The sequence below is a fragment of the Microcaecilia unicolor genome, chromosome 8 (assembly GCF_901765095.1).
Source record: "Microcaecilia unicolor chromosome 8, aMicUni1.1, whole genome shotgun sequence".
Classification (NCBI taxonomy): Eukaryota; Metazoa; Chordata; class Amphibia; order Gymnophiona; family Siphonopidae; genus Microcaecilia; species Microcaecilia unicolor.
In genome coordinates, this window is record NC_044038.1 from 54,992,063 (window position 1) to 55,011,552 (window position 19,490).

At 44.4% G+C, this 19,490-nt stretch overlaps 1 protein-coding gene across 1 annotated transcript in view; it reads right to left on the reverse strand.

Moving 5' to 3' along the window:
* Positions 1 to 561: 561 nt before the first annotated feature.
* ATP6V0C (ATPase H+ transporting V0 subunit c) overlaps positions 562 to 19,490 on the reverse strand; it is a 68,962-nt gene continuing 50,033 nt past the window's right edge. Inside the window, exon 3 of the mRNA XM_030212578.1 lies at positions 562 to 1,472. Within this exon, the coding sequence (XP_030068438.1) occupies positions 1,268 to 1,472 (205 nt within the window). The 3' untranslated portion in view covers positions 562 to 1,267. The remainder of the gene's footprint in view (positions 1,473 to 19,490) is intronic.

Consider the following 19,490-nt stretch of genomic DNA (forward strand, 5'->3'; position numbering starts at 1 on the left):
ACCAGTGATTTTAAGCCATGAAACGATGTTACCATGTCACTTATTAAAACAGTTCTAGTACCTTTAAGCTGTTTCCTGGATTTCTCTCTCTATTTAAGGTTGATCAGATGACTGTCCTATGCACTAAGTACAAGGTACTTTTTTTTTTCTTCCCAAGTCAACTCATTCTTTTATTTCCAGAGGCTTGATATACTTGCAGGAAAGGGAAAAAGTTTGATACCCACAGGCAACTTGCAGGCCCAGGGTACTTTGGGAAGTCATTTCCAGACCTGCATGTTAAAGTTTCCCTTTGAGAATTCAGGCAGTGCATGATGCAGCAACTTTGGTAGCTATGCACTTTTATAACCTGCATAGAACGTGCAGTTAGATGTACTACATCTACACTGTCATTCTACAGTACATACGATGAGAATGAATAGTGCAACTTTCTTATGCACCCCTGCAAATAGTGCTACTATATTTTAGCACTAGGAGTGTTAGGAAATGCGACTGCCAGCTAAATAAGCATCATATACTGCAAGTTACTGCAGGTCAAAGCAAAATGTAAACAAACCACAAAAATTACCTTCTCCAGGCATGGAGGAAGTTTTATTTGGAAATATTGTACGACTGGAACCCCAAGATCTGGAGCACCATCTTACACTTAAAGTTTTTATTTTTCTTCTCACTATTAGTGATATGGACAGGTATCTCAGATTTGTTTTTCTTATTAAAAACACACAAAAAAAACCAGAATTCATACTCCAATATAAAGGACACTACAGCAATCTTTAAGAATCAAATTGTTACATCCAAGGAATGCTGCGCACATAACAATTAAACCCCATAGTAATCTATAGCTAGATAAAGATATATATGTAGCATGGAACTTGGAAAGGGGGTCAGGGGAGGATGTTATGCTTCATTTCAATGTATGAACCATGTCAAAAGTTATCTTTATAAATAATAATGTCCAGTGAAAAGATTACAATTCTATTTTATATTTATACAGAGTATTTGACAATAATGCATTAGAGGAAAGCCTGTATGTTGGGGAGGGGAGCCTGCCCCATGCCTGGAAATGGGCTTATGGTAGCCCATCCAATTACATATCCAAGTATGCACACAGGACAGACGATTCACTAACATACATTGCGCATTTACAAGATCAACTACCCAACTGAGACAACTGTACACATTGTGGAAATAAAACCATTCTGGCTCTTCTGGTTTCTTTGTGTAGTATTTTCATATACTCTGTGGTTTGATTTTTTTCTTTCATTTTTTTTTACTTTGTAGAAAGGATCAGGGCCACAATGAGACCATAAAGACCCAAGACTTCAGCAAAAATCAGGATGAGAATCATTCCCACAAATAATCGAGGCTGTTGTGCTGTTCCTCGCACTCCTGCATCTCCCACAATGCCAATGGCAAAGCCAGCAGCCAGACCGCTTAAGCCGACACTCAAGCCAGCACCCAGCTGAAGAAAGCTCCTAGGATGAGAAAACAAAATTTTTTTCAGTTTGTTTAAAATGAACAAATGTCTTAGAAATGAAGAGCTCTATTCTCCACTCAAGACTGTCAGCATACAGTTCAGAATGGGGCATTAACCCAGAGCCTTTTAACTTGAGGCAAAAGTCGGGGTTAATTTGAGAACAGGCTTTGCATGCAGCTGCTAGGATCAAACCTATGACTGAAGTATTATTTTGCTTGATACTGTAAAAACATTTTTATCTATACCTCCACCATTTTCTGCCATAGGAGATATGTCAGGACTGTTGGCATTTTCACGTTTCTAACCAGCAGTGTTATATACATATTGCTTGTACTCGGTATCCTCCTGAACCAGTGAACTTACAGCAACCAAACTATTGTAGGCATACCCACATATCAACTAGAAACTAAATGAAGTTTTCCCCAGGAAGATGGGAGGAGCCGCTCATTAAACCAAGAAAAAAAAAAAGTGCTTCTATGAATTGCTCTGCAATATTTTAATTCACTCCACACATCAGAAATTATCTTTAGTGGTTCCAATATAATGGGTCACTCAAGTGCTGTTCTAAATACTAATACCATCTTAAGTAGAGAATTACACAGGGACCTGCATTAACAGCAGGGATGGGACAAACTTTGTCCCCGTGTCATTTTCTACTTTAAAGCCTGTTAATGAACTGATCTGTTATTTATGTTTGAGTGATGCAGACAATGATATTTTGATTTTTTGGAAAAACAAGCAAATATGCTGGCCACATGTAGCAAAATTTGCATGGGGGATCCTGTACATCCTGCTACCAGCACATCTTCTAAGAAGACATCTTCTATTGCAGCAAGGACTGTGGAAGACAGGAGAGCTAGACTGAATCCTGAGATTGTTGCTTGTTTAACCTGTGGATAAATAATCATAACAGTGCTTCATAGGGCATATTTCTCCCCTCTAGGGCATACAGAACAGGTTGTATTTTGTACCCCTGGACATTTTAACAGGGTGGATTAGGATTCCTTGGGGTAGTAGAAATCAGATGATATTGGTGTTGGAAGGGTAGAGGGTGCTGGTGAGGAGGGTTATTATAGCTGCTTGCTGTTTTCTATTTGTAATTTATACACAATAGTTACACAGCATATTGTTCCTTTTTATATTTTAATAAAAATAAATATAAAATCATAATTGTTCGAGGCATCTGCAAATGAGGACAGACTCATGGGGATGGAGACTGGGCCTGCAGGGACGAACTCTGCCCCCGTGTCATTCTGTAAACTGAAGGTTCAGTGGTGCCAGAAAAGGTAAAATCAGTAATTTAAGAAGGAAAAAAAAAAAAAATTTATTTTGCCACTATACCAAGTCTTATTAAATCCCTCTCTGAAATAAAGGTGATTTTTAAAGTCTTGATCTCGAGTCTAAACTTTACATACATCCAGTAATCAGGAAACAAACCAGGATCATTCAGAAGAGATTTACACAAAGGACATAAGCATGTAACATGCCAGCAGAACGCCAAACTTTAGTCATACCTGTTGATTTTCCTTTCCTTGAGCTCTGCTAGACCAGTTCAGACAAGTGCATTGAGTTCCCCACCAGCAGATGGAGGCAGAGATACTGAACTATTCCAGTGACTTCACTGGGATAAAGGCTCAAATTAAACATGGCTAAAACTGTACCTCATTTTTCCCACTAAACCCTCCTCCCCTCTTCCCCCATTCTCTATCTCTGTTAATGGCTCTCATATCCTCCCTGTCCCCTCGGCTCGTAACCTTGGAGTCATCTTCGACTTCTCTCTCCTTCTCTACTCATATTCAACAAATCGCCAAACCCTGTCGCTTCTTTATCTTCAACATTAGTAAAATTCGCCCCTTCCTTTCTGAACACGCCACCAAAACCCATATTCACACCCTTGTTACTTCTCGCTTGGACTACTGCAATTTACTTCTCACTGGTCTTCCGCTCAATCATCTTTCTCCTCTCCAATCTGTCCAGAATTCTGCAGCTCGACTTATTTTCTGCCAGAATCGCTATGCCCACACTAGCCCACTTCTCAAGTCTCTTCACTGGCTCCCTGTCCGCTTCCGTATACAGTTCAAACTTCTCTTACTGACCTTTAAATGCATCCACTCTATGACCCCTTGTTACCTCTCCTCTCTCATTTCTCCCTACATTCCTCCCCGTGAACGCCGCTCTCTGAGCACGTCTCTCGTCATCCCCCCTTCTCCTTCACCGCTAACTCCAGACTTTGTTCCTTTTATCTTGTTGCACCTTATGCCTGGAACTGTCTTCCTGAGCCCATACGTCTAGCTCCATCACTACCTGTTTTTAAATCTATGCTAAAGGCTCACCTTTTCACTGCTGCCTTTGGCTCCTAGCCGCTACTCATTTGCCCTCCTCCTCCCCTATTCTTCTTTACCCTGTAATTCCCTTGCCTGTAATGTCTTGTCTGTTTTACCTAGATTGTAAGCTCTTTGAGCAGGGACTCTCTGTCAAATGTTCAGTGCTTCGTACGTCTGGTAGCGCTATATAAATGCTATTAGTAGTAGTAGTGCACAATGGAATTCTCTAATATGCTACTACAGAATTACATTCAACTCGATGCATACAAAAGAAATCCTCATTTGACTAGTGCTGCACTTATAATCAATCCTCTAATGTTCATTAACTATATTCACAGCAAGAGACAAGAGAAAGAAAAAAGCCCCAAAATATCTCCTTCTGCTATAGTCTTCTAGGGCAGGCCCTGGACTGGTCTAGCAGGATTCAAATAAAAATTAACACGCACATTTACTTTACTTACTAGTGGGCACACTAAGAACTAAATGGATAAATGTAAACTTTTAAAAATAAAGAAAACAGCCGTGCGCAAGTGAGGTCTAAATGGTAAACTATACCAGAGGTTTTTTTTTTTTTTTTAAATATTTTATTTATAATATTTCATGCATAATACAAGACTTATCTTGCAATAGAAACACAGAGATAACAGAATTTAACAAAGAAAATATTCTAAGGTAAGATAACAATCCTCTCTTTTCTTAGACCACAAATTTAAGCTGGGGGGAGGATAATTAAGTTGAGAACAAACATATTAAGTGAAATTAGGAAACATGGCCTGGACCTTCCAAGGGTTATTTCAAAAATATATCAACTCTAGCCCTAGGAATCATTTGGCAATTCTCTTCAATTCGATAAAGCTTTTTAGCTGATCCGGCTCATAAAAAATATATTATCCAAATATTTAACCATGCATTTACATGGGAATGCCAATAAAAAGCTAGCTCCTAATGACTTAACATCTTGTCTCAATGCAAGAAATTTCCTATGTTTTTCTTGAACTGTTCTTGTAACATCTAGATAAATCCAAATTCGGGCTCCGAGGAATTCTTTTACTGCATTTTTGAAATACAACTTCATAACTGAGTTTACGTCTTGCTCAAGGACTAAGGACACCATCAAAGTGGAACGAATTTTAATTTCAGTAGTAGATTGTTCCAAAAAAGCAGTCAAATCTTGTAAACCGGATGGGACTTGATTTGCTGATTTTCTCTCTTCCTCCTCTCTCTTTTTTTGCGGAATTGGTAGATAATAAATTTTGTTTATCGGGGGTATAAGATCAGAGGAGTACTTTAGAATATCAAATACTTTTTGAAAAGTTCAAGAGCACTCAGTTCGAGTGTTTTTGGAAAATTTAGTATCCTCAAATTGAGACGCCTGTTGAAATTTTCAAGCTGATCTAGTTTATTATGAAGGATAAGTTTATCTTTAATTAGGCTCTCAGTGTTTTTCAAAGTGGTAATTTCTTGCTGGAAATACGTTTTTCGATTGGATGTGTCTTGTCTAATTTTTTCCATAGAATCATTCAACGAGTCAATTTTTGTCACCAAGGAAGCAGTATCTAAAGCTGTTTTTGTAACTGTATTATTCAAAGCTTGTAGCATTACCCAAATGGTTCCCAGGGTTACCTCCGTGGGGGGTTCTAGCCCCTGTTGTAAATCTTCTCCAATCCTTCCGGGTGAGGCACCATCGAGCGAGAATTCCTCCACGCCTACCTCGGGCACCTCCGAGAACTCTGCCTCACCTCTGAAGCTTGCAGGACACGGGGGTGGGTTGAGATCTGGCAAGGAAAGTGTAGTATCCACCCCTAGGGGAGGTGTTACTCCTCCAACCGCTTCCACAGCAGGGCTCCTCTGCGCCTTTTCCTGTGGAGTGCTCGTAGTGAAACCATCGAGGGTCTGAACTGTTTGGGCAGCTCCAGCCGCCGATGGTAGGCTTTTTACCACCCCCTTCCGCTTAGTGTGCGGCATCGGAACAAGTGGAAACTTTTCTTAAGCTGAAAGGTAGGTTCAGAGATCTTCGATGAACGCTATCGAGTAGCGTCCGCCATCTTGAAACGTCACTCCCCCCCAAGAATCCTTTTTCTTCCCTATACCAGAGTTCTTAAACAGCCACAGTGTTACCCAACACTGGCAACCAATTTCAGTGGTATACAGGAAGACCACAATTAAAAAGGCATAAAAAAACACAATTGTACATGTTGGACCTATATCTATATAAGAATAGGGTTAGGTGGTAATGTGCTCAAAAAATAGGCAACAGCTTTAACTTTCTAGATACAAACCACAGATACAACTTGCCTATACCACTTAAACAACAGTTCTGGTACTGGTACAGTGGGAGAGGTGTGAAGTGCATTCTGGCTTGAACCTCTCCCTTAAGCAATTAAAATGGCATGACAAGTTAGATCTATAGCTGTGTAATTACTACTACTACTAAACATTTCTATAGCGCTACTAGACTTACGCAGCACTGTACAAATTAACATGAAAAGTCAGTCCCTGCTCAACAGAGCTTACAATCTAAATTGGACAGACGACAGCTAGGGGTGGGGAAATTGCAGTGGTAGGGGTGATAAGTGAGGGTGTTGAGTAAGAGAGTCATGGTTAGGAGTCGAAAGCAGTAGCAAAGAGGTGGGCTTTAAGCCTAGACTTGAAGACAGCCAGAGACTGAGCCTGACGTACTGGCTCAGGGAGTCTATTCCAGGCATAGGGAGCAGCGAGATAGAAGGAACGGAGCCGGGAGTTAGCAGTGGGGGAGAAGGGGGGACAACAGGAGACATTTACTGGAAGTTGCATCTGAAGGATCCAGCTCTTCTAGGATGTTTCAGGAAGGGGCTGCAATTTCCTGAATGTGAAATGCAGAGAAAGTGATCCCTGCTAACAGTATAGCACAGCAAAAGGACTGCTTTTTGGTTTGTTAGCAGGCTCTAAGATGGGGGCACAAGTTCAGTCCTGGAGGGCTGAAAACAGATTTTCAGAATACTCCTGAATATTCATGAGTTCCACATGCATACTATCAGCAGACAACGGTACAAAAATTCTTTCCCAGTGACATCACCGATACAAAGGGGCTGTGCTCGATGGAAAGCTCCAGTATGCCCCTGCCAAGGCAGAAGGTACTGAAGTTACACCCACACCACTAACTATAATACAATTTTCCATTTTGTGTGTAACCACCACTGGAAAGAATGACATCTTCACAAATCCTGTCAGCTGCAGTCTGAAAGAGGGTCTCAGAAAGATACAGCCAGACTAAAGGAAAGGAAACCAACAGGTGTGACTACTAAATTTCACCTTCCTAAGCATCGTGGCTGTACCGTCCTGAACTATTGGGATGTAACCATGCAGAACTCACTGGGCTGGGGAAGACAAGGCCCCCCCTAAATGAAGGCTCTGCCAAAGTCTGAATGGGCTCTGGCCAGCACATCCAGTCTGTAACACTTTACAAACGAAGGGAGCAGTGACCACACTGTCACCCGGCTGATGGTCTCTGCCCATGCCTCCACCCAAGAGGTTGCCTGAGTCAAGTGAGCTCAATCTGGGAGGCACTTGTTCCTGCAAATGCAAGCTTCAATACCCAACTTGATCCAACGCTTAATGGAGGCCTTGGATGCACCTGGCCCTTCCCAGGGCCATGGAAGAGAACAAAATGACAACCTGAGGTGCAAAATTAGTTTGTCTCCTGGAAATATCCAAGTAGACCTCTGTGGACATCTGCTTAGGAAGCCTCCTGGCAGTAGAGTCCAATCCCTTATCCATGAAGGAGGGCAAATGTATCTCCTTATTCACATAAGCGGGGACGACCTTGGGAAAATGAACAGTTTGGATGGACACAATCCTCCAAGAAGGAGAGAAAGAGTTCCAACTAGACAGTCGAAAGCTCCAAAACCCTCCCAGTCAACACAATCATCACAAGGAAGAACATCTTCAGAGTGAGAACCTTAAGGGAGGCTGGTTTGAGAGGCTCAAAGGGTGGACTTGAGTTAACATTCAGCATTAAATTTAAATCCCATAAGGGAAGAGATGGAAGGACAGGACACAAGTGAGCAATCCCTTCAAAAAGCAAGCCACGTCCCCATGAGCATCAAGGGAAAGGCCCAGGCTTTACCTTGGAAACAGAGGCTGCTAACAACCTTAAACAAATTCAGCACCAACTCTTGTCAGTTACTGTAGGAACCTGAAAGGGCGGGGGGGGGGGGGGGGGGGGGGGGATCAGGAATGTGCTCTTTTCAAGGGAAAGCAAAAAATCTGGAAACACCATAAAGGGATGATGTACTATCCTGCACAGTACTCAACCTATCAGAGGAAGGGCTGAAGACATAGGATGGCTCCTCCCTGGGCCACTGCTGAACCAGGGCATCTATCCCCTGGGAAGCTGATTCTTCTGGCAACTGAAGCACTCCATCTTAGTATTGCTGCTCAAGGCCACAAGTCAGTAGGAGAAGACTGGCAGCCTGCCCCAGCTCCCACTCTTCTGGATCTAGCATGGGACAACTCAGGAAGTCTGCCTGAATGTCATCTTTGCTGGTTAAGGGGACTGTCGTCAGGGCCAGCAGATTCTCCACTGCCCAGTAGCAAACAGCTGCTGCCTCCAGGGCCACCACTTAACTTCTGGTGCTGGCCTGCTTGTAGATATAGGTCACTACCATTAAACTGTCTGCCATCATGCAGACTGCCTTCCCCTGTACTAGGTAAGGGAAGGAATTCCACCAGCAGTACCATGACTGCTCAAGGTCTCCAGGTGGTTATGGACCAAGAGGACTGCAGCAGGGACCAGCAACCTGAGCCATCCTGTCCAGACAAGCTGCCAGTCAAAGCAGCTCGCATTGGTGGTTAACTACCACTCAATCTGGCAGATCCAGCGGACCCCCTTCTCCCCCAAAGCAGTTACTTACCTATAAACAGGTATTCAGAGAACAGCACACATTCTCACATGTGGGTGATATAATCCACAGAGCTCAGTGTGGACACTGCCAAGTGAACTATCGCTTTAAATCTTTGAGGCAGTGCCCCTACTGTACATATGTGGGTGCCTTCCTGCCTGATACTCAAGTGTGGGACCAGCAGTACAGTACTGAAGCTAAGACAACAACTCCAAGGGGGAGGGCAAGAGGGATGTGAATATATGCCTGCTGTTCTCTGAGAATACCTGCTACAGGTAAGCAACTTATCTTTCTCCGAGGACAAGCAGACATAATATTCTTAACATATGGGATTTACTAGCTACCAGGCTAACAAATTTTGCAACTAAGCAGATAAGAGGATGGTAGAAAAAAGGCTCAAAGGTGGAGTTGACTTTAGTAAAAAGAATCTGCAGGACTGCTTATCCAAACCAGCTATCCCGCCTAGAATAACGCTCCAGACAGTAGTGAGCAGTGAAGGTTTGGATAGAATATCATGTAGCCATCTTGAAAAAGTGTTCAATGGAGGCAGAGTGGAAATGGGCTACTGAAGCCACCGCCACAGCTCTTATTGTGAGCAGTGACCCAGCCCAGCCTGAGTATATGTGTAGGAGATACAGTCAGCCAAGTTGAGATTGTATAAGGTGATGGATCACCAATCTGTTAGGGTCAAAGGACACAAAAAGCTGGGAGGATTTCCTACAAGGTTTTGTATGTTGTAGGTAGTATGCTAGAGCATGCTTGAAGTCTAAAGATATGCAGTGCTGCTTCAAGATTACAGTGTGGTTTAGAGAAGAAAACAGGTAGTACCAATGGACAGGTTGAGATGAACTCCAATACCACTTTAGGAATTTGGGGTGGGCTCAAAGTACATCCCTGTCATCACAGAACCTGGTGTAAGGTGGATCTGCCACAAGATCTTGAAGCTTGCCGACTTCTGGCAGAAGAGTTAAGAACATTATCTTATATGAGAGGAACTTTTGAGAACAGAACGAGGTTTCATGAGAAAAGTTAGCATGTTAATCGAGATCCCACACCACCAGAAGTGGCTTGATAGGAGGTTTGGTATGATATGAAACAAACCTATGAATCTAACTATTAAGGGACAAACTGAAAATGGCTTAACCTTAGAATGAAAGCACCGATGACACAAATGTACTCAGTTTTGAGGCCATACACTTGTGACCTGGATGGGCCACTGTTGGGAGCAGGATACTGGGCTAGATGGACCATTAGTCTTACCCAGTATGGCTGTTCTTAACATGTTAATCCAAAAGGTGGCGGTTACCCCATAAGGATAGGCAAAGAACTAGTAGTAGGATCGCATGCTCTAACTGCACACCAGAGAGAAAAATCTTTTCCACTTTAAACGGTAACATTTTTGTGTAATTTCCTAGAGGTTAGGAGTATCCTAGAAACTGTCAGAAGGTTTAAGGAATGCAAATCTATGTCATCAGGTACCAAACCATCACCTACAAGATGGCTATACAGCGAGGGTCTGGATGAAGGAGGGACCCTTTGTTCTGTGTTATTAGGGTTGGAAAAAGCTCTAATTTCAATGGTTCCCTGGATGATAGCTCTAGAAGAGGGAACCAGATTTGACTTGGCCAGAGGAAAATTTAGAACCACGGCACCCTGGTCTCGACACAGTTTGATGAGAGTTTTCCCTATGAGGTAGTGGGGGGAAAACGCATAGGTGGTCTGTTTCCCAGTGGAGCAAGAAGGCATCTGGGGCTTTAGGACTGGGAGCATAGTTTCAGGAAAAGTGAGGAAGCTTGTTGTTTTGAGGTCCATCACTGGGGTCCCCCCACCGCTGGAATATTTGATAACTTACAAAGGTGCTGAGAGACCATGCGTGAGGTTGGAGTACTCTGCTCGGTTTGTCTGCTACAGCATTCTGTTTGCCAACTATCGCGTCTGTTATCCCTCTTAAGGCAGTAATGAGATGTGGATGTGTGGACTGAAGACCACGTTGCAGCCTTACAAATTTCTTCAGAGGCTGACTACGTGGGCTACTGATGCATCCATGGCTCTTGACATTGTGAGCCATGACATGACCCTCCAGGGTCAGCCCAGCCTGGGCATAAGTGAAAGAAGTGCAACCAGTTAGTGATTCTGCATTTCCCCGATGGCGACCCCCATCCTGTTGGGATCAAAAGTTGGGCGGACTGTCTGTGGGGCCTAGTCCGCTTCAAGTAGGCCAATGCTCTCTTGCAATCCAAGGTGTGCAAGCTGCTTTCACCAGGATAGACATGAGGTCAGGGAAAGAATGTTGGTAAGACAATTGACAGGTTCAGATGGAACCCAATGACACATTTGACCTTATTCACTAATCCCCTTATACTCAATCCCTTATCTCTCCCCTCCATCCTTTACCATTTTGCTCCCAATCTCCTTTCCTTTCACCTATCCATGTCTACCTTCCCTATTCTAACTCATATATTCCTGGGTGCTGTTGCCACTGTGTTTTTCTTTTTCTCAGTTCATATTCTTTTCACATGACCAGCAGTCTACACGCTGTTCCGTTTGCTAATAGACTACAGAGAGACATATCAAATCTCCAAGGGTCTTTCTAAAGACCATTTAATCTTCAGACTGATCTATTTCCTAACCTCCAGATTGATTCCTAGTACCAGAATCATTTAAGACTCCTGAGGCAGGTACTGTGTTGAGTCTGTGAATAAAGTGGTACTTTGTACATCAGTATCCCGTCTCCCTGGAGTCACTGGTCCACTTCCTTCTATCAGTAGTTATGATCATCACAGTTTATAATACTCTTCCTACATTTCCTTGTTTTGCTTTATTCTCTACCATGTAAGATGCTTTCTTTTACTATGTAAGCCGCACTGAACCTGCTGTATGTGGGAAAGAGCGGGGTACAAATGTAAAATAAATAAACTCCAACAGCACTTTCGGCAGGAACTTAGGGTGCGTGTGGAGGACTATTCTGTTGTGATGATACTTTGTATAAGGTGCATCCACTACTAAGGCCTGAAGCTCACCGACTCTATGAGCTGAAGTAATCACCAAGAAAATGACTTCTATGTCAAGTACTTCAGATGGCAGGAATTCAGTGGCTTGAAAGGAGCTTTCATCAGCTGGGTGAGAACAACACTGATAAACCATGACACCGGTGGATGTTTGACAGGGGCCTTTGCCAAAAGCAAACCTCTCATGAAGCAAACTAGAGGCTGTCCAGAGATGGACTTACCTTCTACATGTTGATAAGCACCAATTGCATTAAGGTGAACCCTTACAGAGTTGGTCTTGAGACCAGACTGATAGGTGTAGAAGGTATTCAAGCAGGGTCTGTGTAGGGCAAGCAAGGGGATCTAGAGCCTTGCTCTCACAACAGACAGCAAACCACCATTTAAAAAGAAGAGTAGCACCGTAACACCTCTTAGTGGAATCTTTTCTGGAAGCCAGTAGGACCCGGGAGACACCCTCAAAGAACCAAGGAAATGAATTCTAGGATCTCAACATCCAAGCTGTGAGAGCCATAGACTGGAGGTTGGGATGTAGAAGAGATCCCTCCGTCTGCGTGATAAGGGTCAGAAAACACTCCATTCTCCATGTTCTTCAGAGGTTAACTCCAGAAGAGGGAACCATATCTGGCATGGCCAGTACAGCACGATCAGAATCGTGGTTCCATGGTCTTGCTCAAGTTTCAACAAAGTCTTTCCCACTAGAAGAATGGGAAGACACACATACAGAAGACCCTGCCCCCAAAGGAAGGTATCCTACGCTAGTCTGTCATGGGCCTGAAGCCTGGAAAAGAACTGAGGGACACTGGTTGATCTGAATGGCAAAAAGATCTACCAAGGGGGTGCCCCATGCTCAGATCTTGCGGGCTATGCCCATATTGAGAGATCACTGGTGTGGTTGCACTGAGCTAATCTCACCGCCTGGGTCCTCTTCTTCAGTTGAAGACACAAAGTGCAGGCGTCGGGGCGATGACCAGCCCCCAGACACTGAAGACACGAAACGTGCCTATCAGTGAGCGAGATTGTCCGGCTGCACTGCGTGCACTTCTTGAAGCCGCTGATAGGCTTCGAGGACTTGGGCGGAAAGATCGCGTTGGCGAAATCAAAATTTGCGATAGGCACCAAAAACTGAAAAAAAAAACCCGTACGGGCGGCCAAAATGTCCGCTCACGACAACGAAAGGAAACTTACGTGGAACAAAACTAAGAAAAAATACAGGAAAACTTTTTTTAAAAAATAAAATAAAAAGACTCGCTCAGAAAAAACTCCGAAGAGTTTTTGTTGGAGGAACAGTTCCACAACTCATGTATACGGTGTACATTTACAAAACTGTTTCAGCTACGTTAAGAACAATGAACACAGACTATATATAGGTTTTTCAAAGATATATTGTACCAGTATTCATGATGAATCTATTGGGTAACCAATCTTCGATTGGTACACGTATACTGTATTGATTTATGACCAGCTGTATTATCCTCGTGGGAGGTAATTTGTAATTTGTACACTTTGGGTATAAAGCATATGGATGGATGGCAGGAGCGTGTGAATGTTTGAGGGAGATATTATAGTGTATGTATGTTTGTATTGATGATTGATATTTATTGTTAATAAAAGTGAAATAATTTTCATATGTTCTGGAGTCTATAGTAATTATAAATTAATACTGACTCTGGTTGTGTCAAAAATCCCTATAGTTAATTAGTTGGATGCATATTAGTGTGCCAATACTCAAACAGGGAGGTACAGTTAATATAATCATGAAGGTGAAAAGTTAACAGATTTTTGCATTAAACCAAGCTGTGCCAATGTTTAAAGCTGATATGAACTATATTTTTTAATATTAATCAAATTATTTAAATTTCAACAAGGAAGTCAGTATTAAAATATAAAAACCGGACTGAATCAGTGTTAACATACAGACTGTAAAGCATGTTAATTCTGTGTTAATACCAAAGTGAGGACTAAACTTACTAAAAAGGCCCCTCAGTATTCAGCTTTTATGAATAAATGACATTATCTCACTTGATCTTTTTGTAAGTTTGCTTCTTCCACCAGTTGCATGCTGTCTCGCACTTTTGCCACAGCCTCATATCTCTCTTCTTCCAGATCTGAACAATTTGCTTGAAACTCCCTAACTTGTTTTTCCAAACTCGTTCTCTCTCTTCCTAATTGCTCCACATCTTGGGCAGCTACACAACCTTTTTTCCAGCACCCAGCCTTAAAAAAAAAAAAAAAAATCGGTGAAGCGCCTCGTCACGTCGTCGGCCTTTCCTTCACTGTGTCCCACCCTCGCCGAAAAAGGAAGTTACATCAGAGGGCGGGACAGAGTGAAGGAAAGGCCAACGAAGTGACGAGGCAATTTTTCCTGTACAGCAGTGCAGAGCCGACGCGAGGCGCTTCGCTGATTTTGTTTTTTTTTTTTTTAAAGGCTGGGTGCTGGAGAAGAGGATCATCTCGTCTGACAGTGGAAGGCGCTGATGCAGACCGCCTCTCCCTTCGGTATGAGCATGTTGTCTGGGCGGGCCTGGAGGGAAAATGGGTGGGCATGGGCCGGTCTAGGCCCGCCCGTGGCTACGCCCCTGGTTGAGAGCCGCCTCTACACTACCATGACTTTGGTAAACGAAGGAAACAAACATGTGCAGGACAAATAGAAATGTAGAAGCAGACTTCTGAAAGAAAGGGGAGAAGTCAGAAAATCACGTGACCTCACTGCGACAATGAGAAGCCGCAAAGTTCCCCTTTGAAATAGGGCAACTAAAGGTCTTGAGCGACCGGCATGAGATCTAAAATCGAATAGAAAATGGAGGAACGACCTTGGTACTGGAGTGCCCGAGGGCAAGAAATTGCTCAAAGGTCCGGATGCCTGTAGAGAACCTCTCTGACGGCCACAAGTTTGAAGCAAGCACTGGAAAGAGACTCTTGACCAATCTGATATGCTTACTCTACTCACAATCTGCAATATGCAGCAATTCAAAGGGTAGACTCGCCTCCCTTGAAATGACGCCAAGCAAGCACCTACAAGAAGCAGCGGCTGTACTTGCACCCTTGCATTGCCCAGAGCAGGAGAAGTAAATGAGAAATATCTGACAGCAGGAAGACCCATAAAAGCAGACCAATACTAGAATGCTATAAGTGGTATAACTGCTGAAATTGCCTGAAACCAGCCCCTAAACTTTAGGTGACCTGTAGCAAATAACTTCCATACAAATCAGAATTCCCAGAGAAGAAACTGGAAAACGCTGCAGAACAACAGTGCTCACCTCCTAAAACTAAACGAGAAATTTAGTGGATATTCTGGGAGCAGAAGTGAGAATTGCTGGAGACCGAACGCCACACTTGGTGATCCTACAGATTGGGCTAGAGTGACAACACCTATGCTCTTAGAATCTCAATCAGCTTGGATTGTAAGAATGTGATCAGCCAAAAAAAAGGAGACTCGAAGCCCTACCTGTTTGGACCGACTTGGCTAATTCAGAAGAGCTGGCGCAGAACCAGATAAATAGCAGTAGTAGTAGTAGGTAAGTACCAGCTGAGCACTCATTCTCAATGTCACTGTCTGGCCATGGCCCAGCATTGGACAAAAGTCATATGAAAAATTATATACTGAAGTTGGAAACTGCATCAAGAACTTCTCATGCCAGAAAAATGTCACCCCACCAGAAAGTGGATAAAAAGGAGGGAGAGGGGAGAAAATAGGGGAGAGGAAAAAAATAAAGTTGTTATACCTATACCGCTGTGCAGAAGGGGAGCATGATAAGACTACAACAAAAATGGCCACCTGCAGAGCTTTATAACACTAGGAAAAATAAAAATACAGATAGAAACTATATATATATATTCCTTTGTTTTTTTCCCATAAGGTTGCCCTGCTACACATGCCTTAAATCAACCCGTGTTTGAAACCGCACAGATTGAAAAGATATCCCAAATATTCCGGTTGGGAAATTAGAGACATGAGCTCTGCCTCCTTTATTGGAAAGAGGTTCCCCTTGCTATTTTGCCAACGTTGTAATCGCACTGAACAGGGACTGTCATTTTGTATGTTGACAGCGCTGTGTATGCCTTGGAGCGTTATAGAAATGATAAACAGTAGTGGCACTATAGAGAAAAACCTATGTAAAACACTGCATGACCAGCTAGGTTCTGACCATCTTTACACGACGGACCTCCACGGTATGGGCGGCCTATATAAGGAGCCTAAACAAGAAGAAAATCCCCTCAGCTGCAAACTCCAGCGCCGTACACAAAGCAGAAGGCTCTCTGCTTTAGAATGCTGACATCCGACATTATCATCTCCAAAATGGCAGCGGTTCCCGCCGAAAATCGGAACCGAAGAAGAAAGCGCGACTAGAGGCAGAACACTGGAGACGGACTCGGACACACGCACAAGTCGCTTCTAAAACGCACCGCTGACAAAAACCGCGGCAGAGTTCGTCGACATAGCGAAAAACACAAGAAACAGAAACAGCTGATCGCTCCAGAGCAGCCCTGCTCATTTTTACTACCTACAACCGGCTCTGCCAAGCCAGCAGACCGGGAAGCTCGCTGCTTACATAGAAAATATTTATCTTTTAGATTTAGTAGCTGCCTCTCCCATCCTCCAAAGTCTCCCCCCCCCCCCCCCCCCCCCGAGGCACTTGAGGGAAATCTTAATTTTGCTTGCCAAATTGAATCACAAACAGCAATGCTGCAAATCACGGAGCCCAAAGTCCGGATTTTCTTTTTTTTTTTTTTTTTTAAAGAGCAGCTGCCTCTCCCTGCCTCTACAGTTCTTCCCATGAAGAGCTGGAGGAAATTCACAGGCGTCAGACTGTTCCAGACAACTGTCTGCTACTTAAAGCATCCCAACATTAAAATAATGCTCTCTCATCAGGGAGGAATAGGGGGGAGGGACTCGGCCTTCCGAGTGTGACACCCCCCCCCCCGAGGCTGATAAAGAGACCCCCACGGACCTCAGCCTCTAAGAGCAGGTTTTTGTTTCTTTTTTTAATTTAAAATGCACAAGAAGACAAGAGAAATTACCACAAGAAAGAAAGCTTAATGTAAAACGAGAAAAGAATAGAAAAGTCAGACTGAAGGGCTCACCACCTTCCACCTGCTGGAGACTGAGATTACTGGATCTTTCTCTAGCTGGCGAGGGCTCTTATTGGCTGGCTAAAGGCACAGTTTTTTTCTCAGTCTCCATCTGCTGGAAGGCATGCATAACCCATCAGTCACATTCTGGGCCGGTCCGGAGGGATGCTAAGGAAAGGGAAAATTAGGTTCTTACCTTGGTAATTTTCTTTCCTTTAGTCATAGCAGATGAAGCCATTACGTATGGGTTGTGTCCATCAACCAGCAGGGGGAGATAGAGAGCACTCAAATTTCACAGTGCCACATGGCCAGCTAGCTCCACTGCCTCTTCAGTATTTGAAGCTTCCAAAGCAGCATAACAAACCGCAATGGGAATAACATGAACTTTCCGCACAGTGAACGATGGCCCCATAAAAGGGCATGAACTCAAAAGGAGGGAATGAACACATCCTCCTGGAGGGAATAAACTCGTCCTCCTCTTTGTAATTATGGAGGGAATACACACATCCTCCTGGAGGGAATGAACTCAACCTCCTATAAGTGAACAAGAATCCTGAAGACTGTTTTCCAACTTTCTCCCAAGGAAGGATTAGAACTTCAGGAAAGAACAGAACATGAAACAGATTCACATCATACAATCATACAGGGAGGACTCATGGCTTCATCTGCTATGACTAAAGGAAAGAAAATTACCAAGGTAAGAACCTAATTTCCCTTGTCATCAAGCAGATGAAGCCATTACGTATGGGATGTATCAAAGCAATCCCTATATAGGGTGGGAACAAGTCACACCACGCGCTAGCACTTGTGCTCTAAAACGCGCATCCCTCCTAGCAGCCACATCCAGCCTGTAATGTCGGGCAAATGAGAGCTTCAAAGCCCATGTTGCTGCACTGCAAATGTCATGAAGAGAGAGTGCTCCAGTTTCAGCCCAAGAGGAAGAAATCGCTCTTGTAGTATGTGCCTTAAAGGCTACAGGCGGAAGCCAGCCGGCAAGCAGATAAGCTGAAAAGATAGCTTCTTTGAGCCAGAGGGCAATAGTGGCTTTAGACGCTGAGACTCTGCGAGAACCTGATAGTAAAACAAACAAACGATCAGAGGTCCTGAAAGAATTAGTAACTCGCAGATACTGCAACAGAGTCCTGCGCACATCCAACAGGTGCAACTGCCCAAAGGATTCTGGAAACGCCTCCTTAACAAAAGAGGGTAAAAAAAATAGGCTGGTTTAGGTGAAACGCTGAAACCACCTTAGGCATGAAGGAAGGCACGGTACGAACCGTGACCCCGGACTCAAAATTGCAGAACTGGGTCTCGACAGGACAGTGCCTGGAGTTCTGACACCCGTCTCACTGAAGTAATGGCCACCAGAAAAACGGCCTTTAGTGTCAAATCTCTCTCTGAAGCTCGCCGTAGCGGCTCAAAAGGAGAACCCTGCAGAGCCTTCAAAACTAGCCCCAGGTTCCAAGCTGGACAAGGTGCCCGCACAGGAGGACGGAGCCGAAGCACCCCTCTAAGAAACCGTGCCACATCTGGATGAGCAGCTAAAGACACGCCTGCAACCTTACCATGAAGGGAGGACAATGCTGCCACTTGCACCCGCAGGGAATTATAGGCCAAGCCTTTTTGTACACCATCCTGCAAAAAGTCCAGAAGAATCGGCGAGACAGGAGCCCGCATGGGTGTGATCGCTTTTGAAACACACCAAGCCTCAAACTGGCGCCAGATCCTGGCATAAGCCACGGAAGTGGACCGCTTGCGGGCCTGCAGGAGAGTGGAAATAACATTATTGGAATAGCCTTTGCCTCTCAATTGCGCCCTCAATAGCCATGCTGTAAGACCAAAACGGCAGGCGTCCTCCATGGCCACCGGTCCCTGCGACAACAGGTTCGGTACCAGAGGTAAAGGAAGGGGAGCCTCCACTAGCATCTGTCGGAGGTCCGCATACCAAGGCCTCCTGGGCCAATCCGGGGCGATGAGAACCACTTCTCCTGGGTGAAGCCGAATCCGCAGGAGCACACGCCCTATCAAGGGCCACGGAAGGAACACATACCAGAGACCAGGGTTGAGCCAAGGCATCCAACCCGGCTGAGCGAGGATCTCTCAGTCTACTGAAAAGCACAGGACTTTGGCAGTTGAGCTTGTCACCATAAGATCCATTACGGGCTTGCCCCATTTGGCACATATCTGCAGGAATACTTCGTCTGCCAGTTCCCATTCCGCTGGATCAATTTGATGCCTGCTTAGATAATCGGCTTGCACCTTGCTCTGACCTGCAATGTGAGCTGCCGACAAACTTTAGATGCAGCTCGGCCCAGTGGCAAATCTGTTCGGCCTGCGTGGCCAGCGCTCTGCACTGAGTGCCGCCTTCTCGGTTTATGTAGGCCACTGTTGTCGTGTTGTCCGACATCACTGACAGCCAATCCTTCCAGGGTCACTTGAGAGGCCAGAAGCGCCTGAAACACCGCTTTCAACTCTAGGTGATTGATGGACCACTCCGACTCGTCGGGTGTCCAAAGACCCTGGGCATGCTTCCCCTTGCAATGTGCGCCCCTGGCATCTGTCACCACTAGGCACCAATCGGGGAGCGCCAGCGGCATTCCTCGCCGCAGCATGCTGTCTGAGAGCCACCACTCCATGTTGAGTCGGGCCGTAGGGAGCCAAGAGAGTCTGCATTGATAATCCTGAGACACTGGAGACCATCGTTGAAGCAGGGAATACTGCAGAGGTCTCAGGT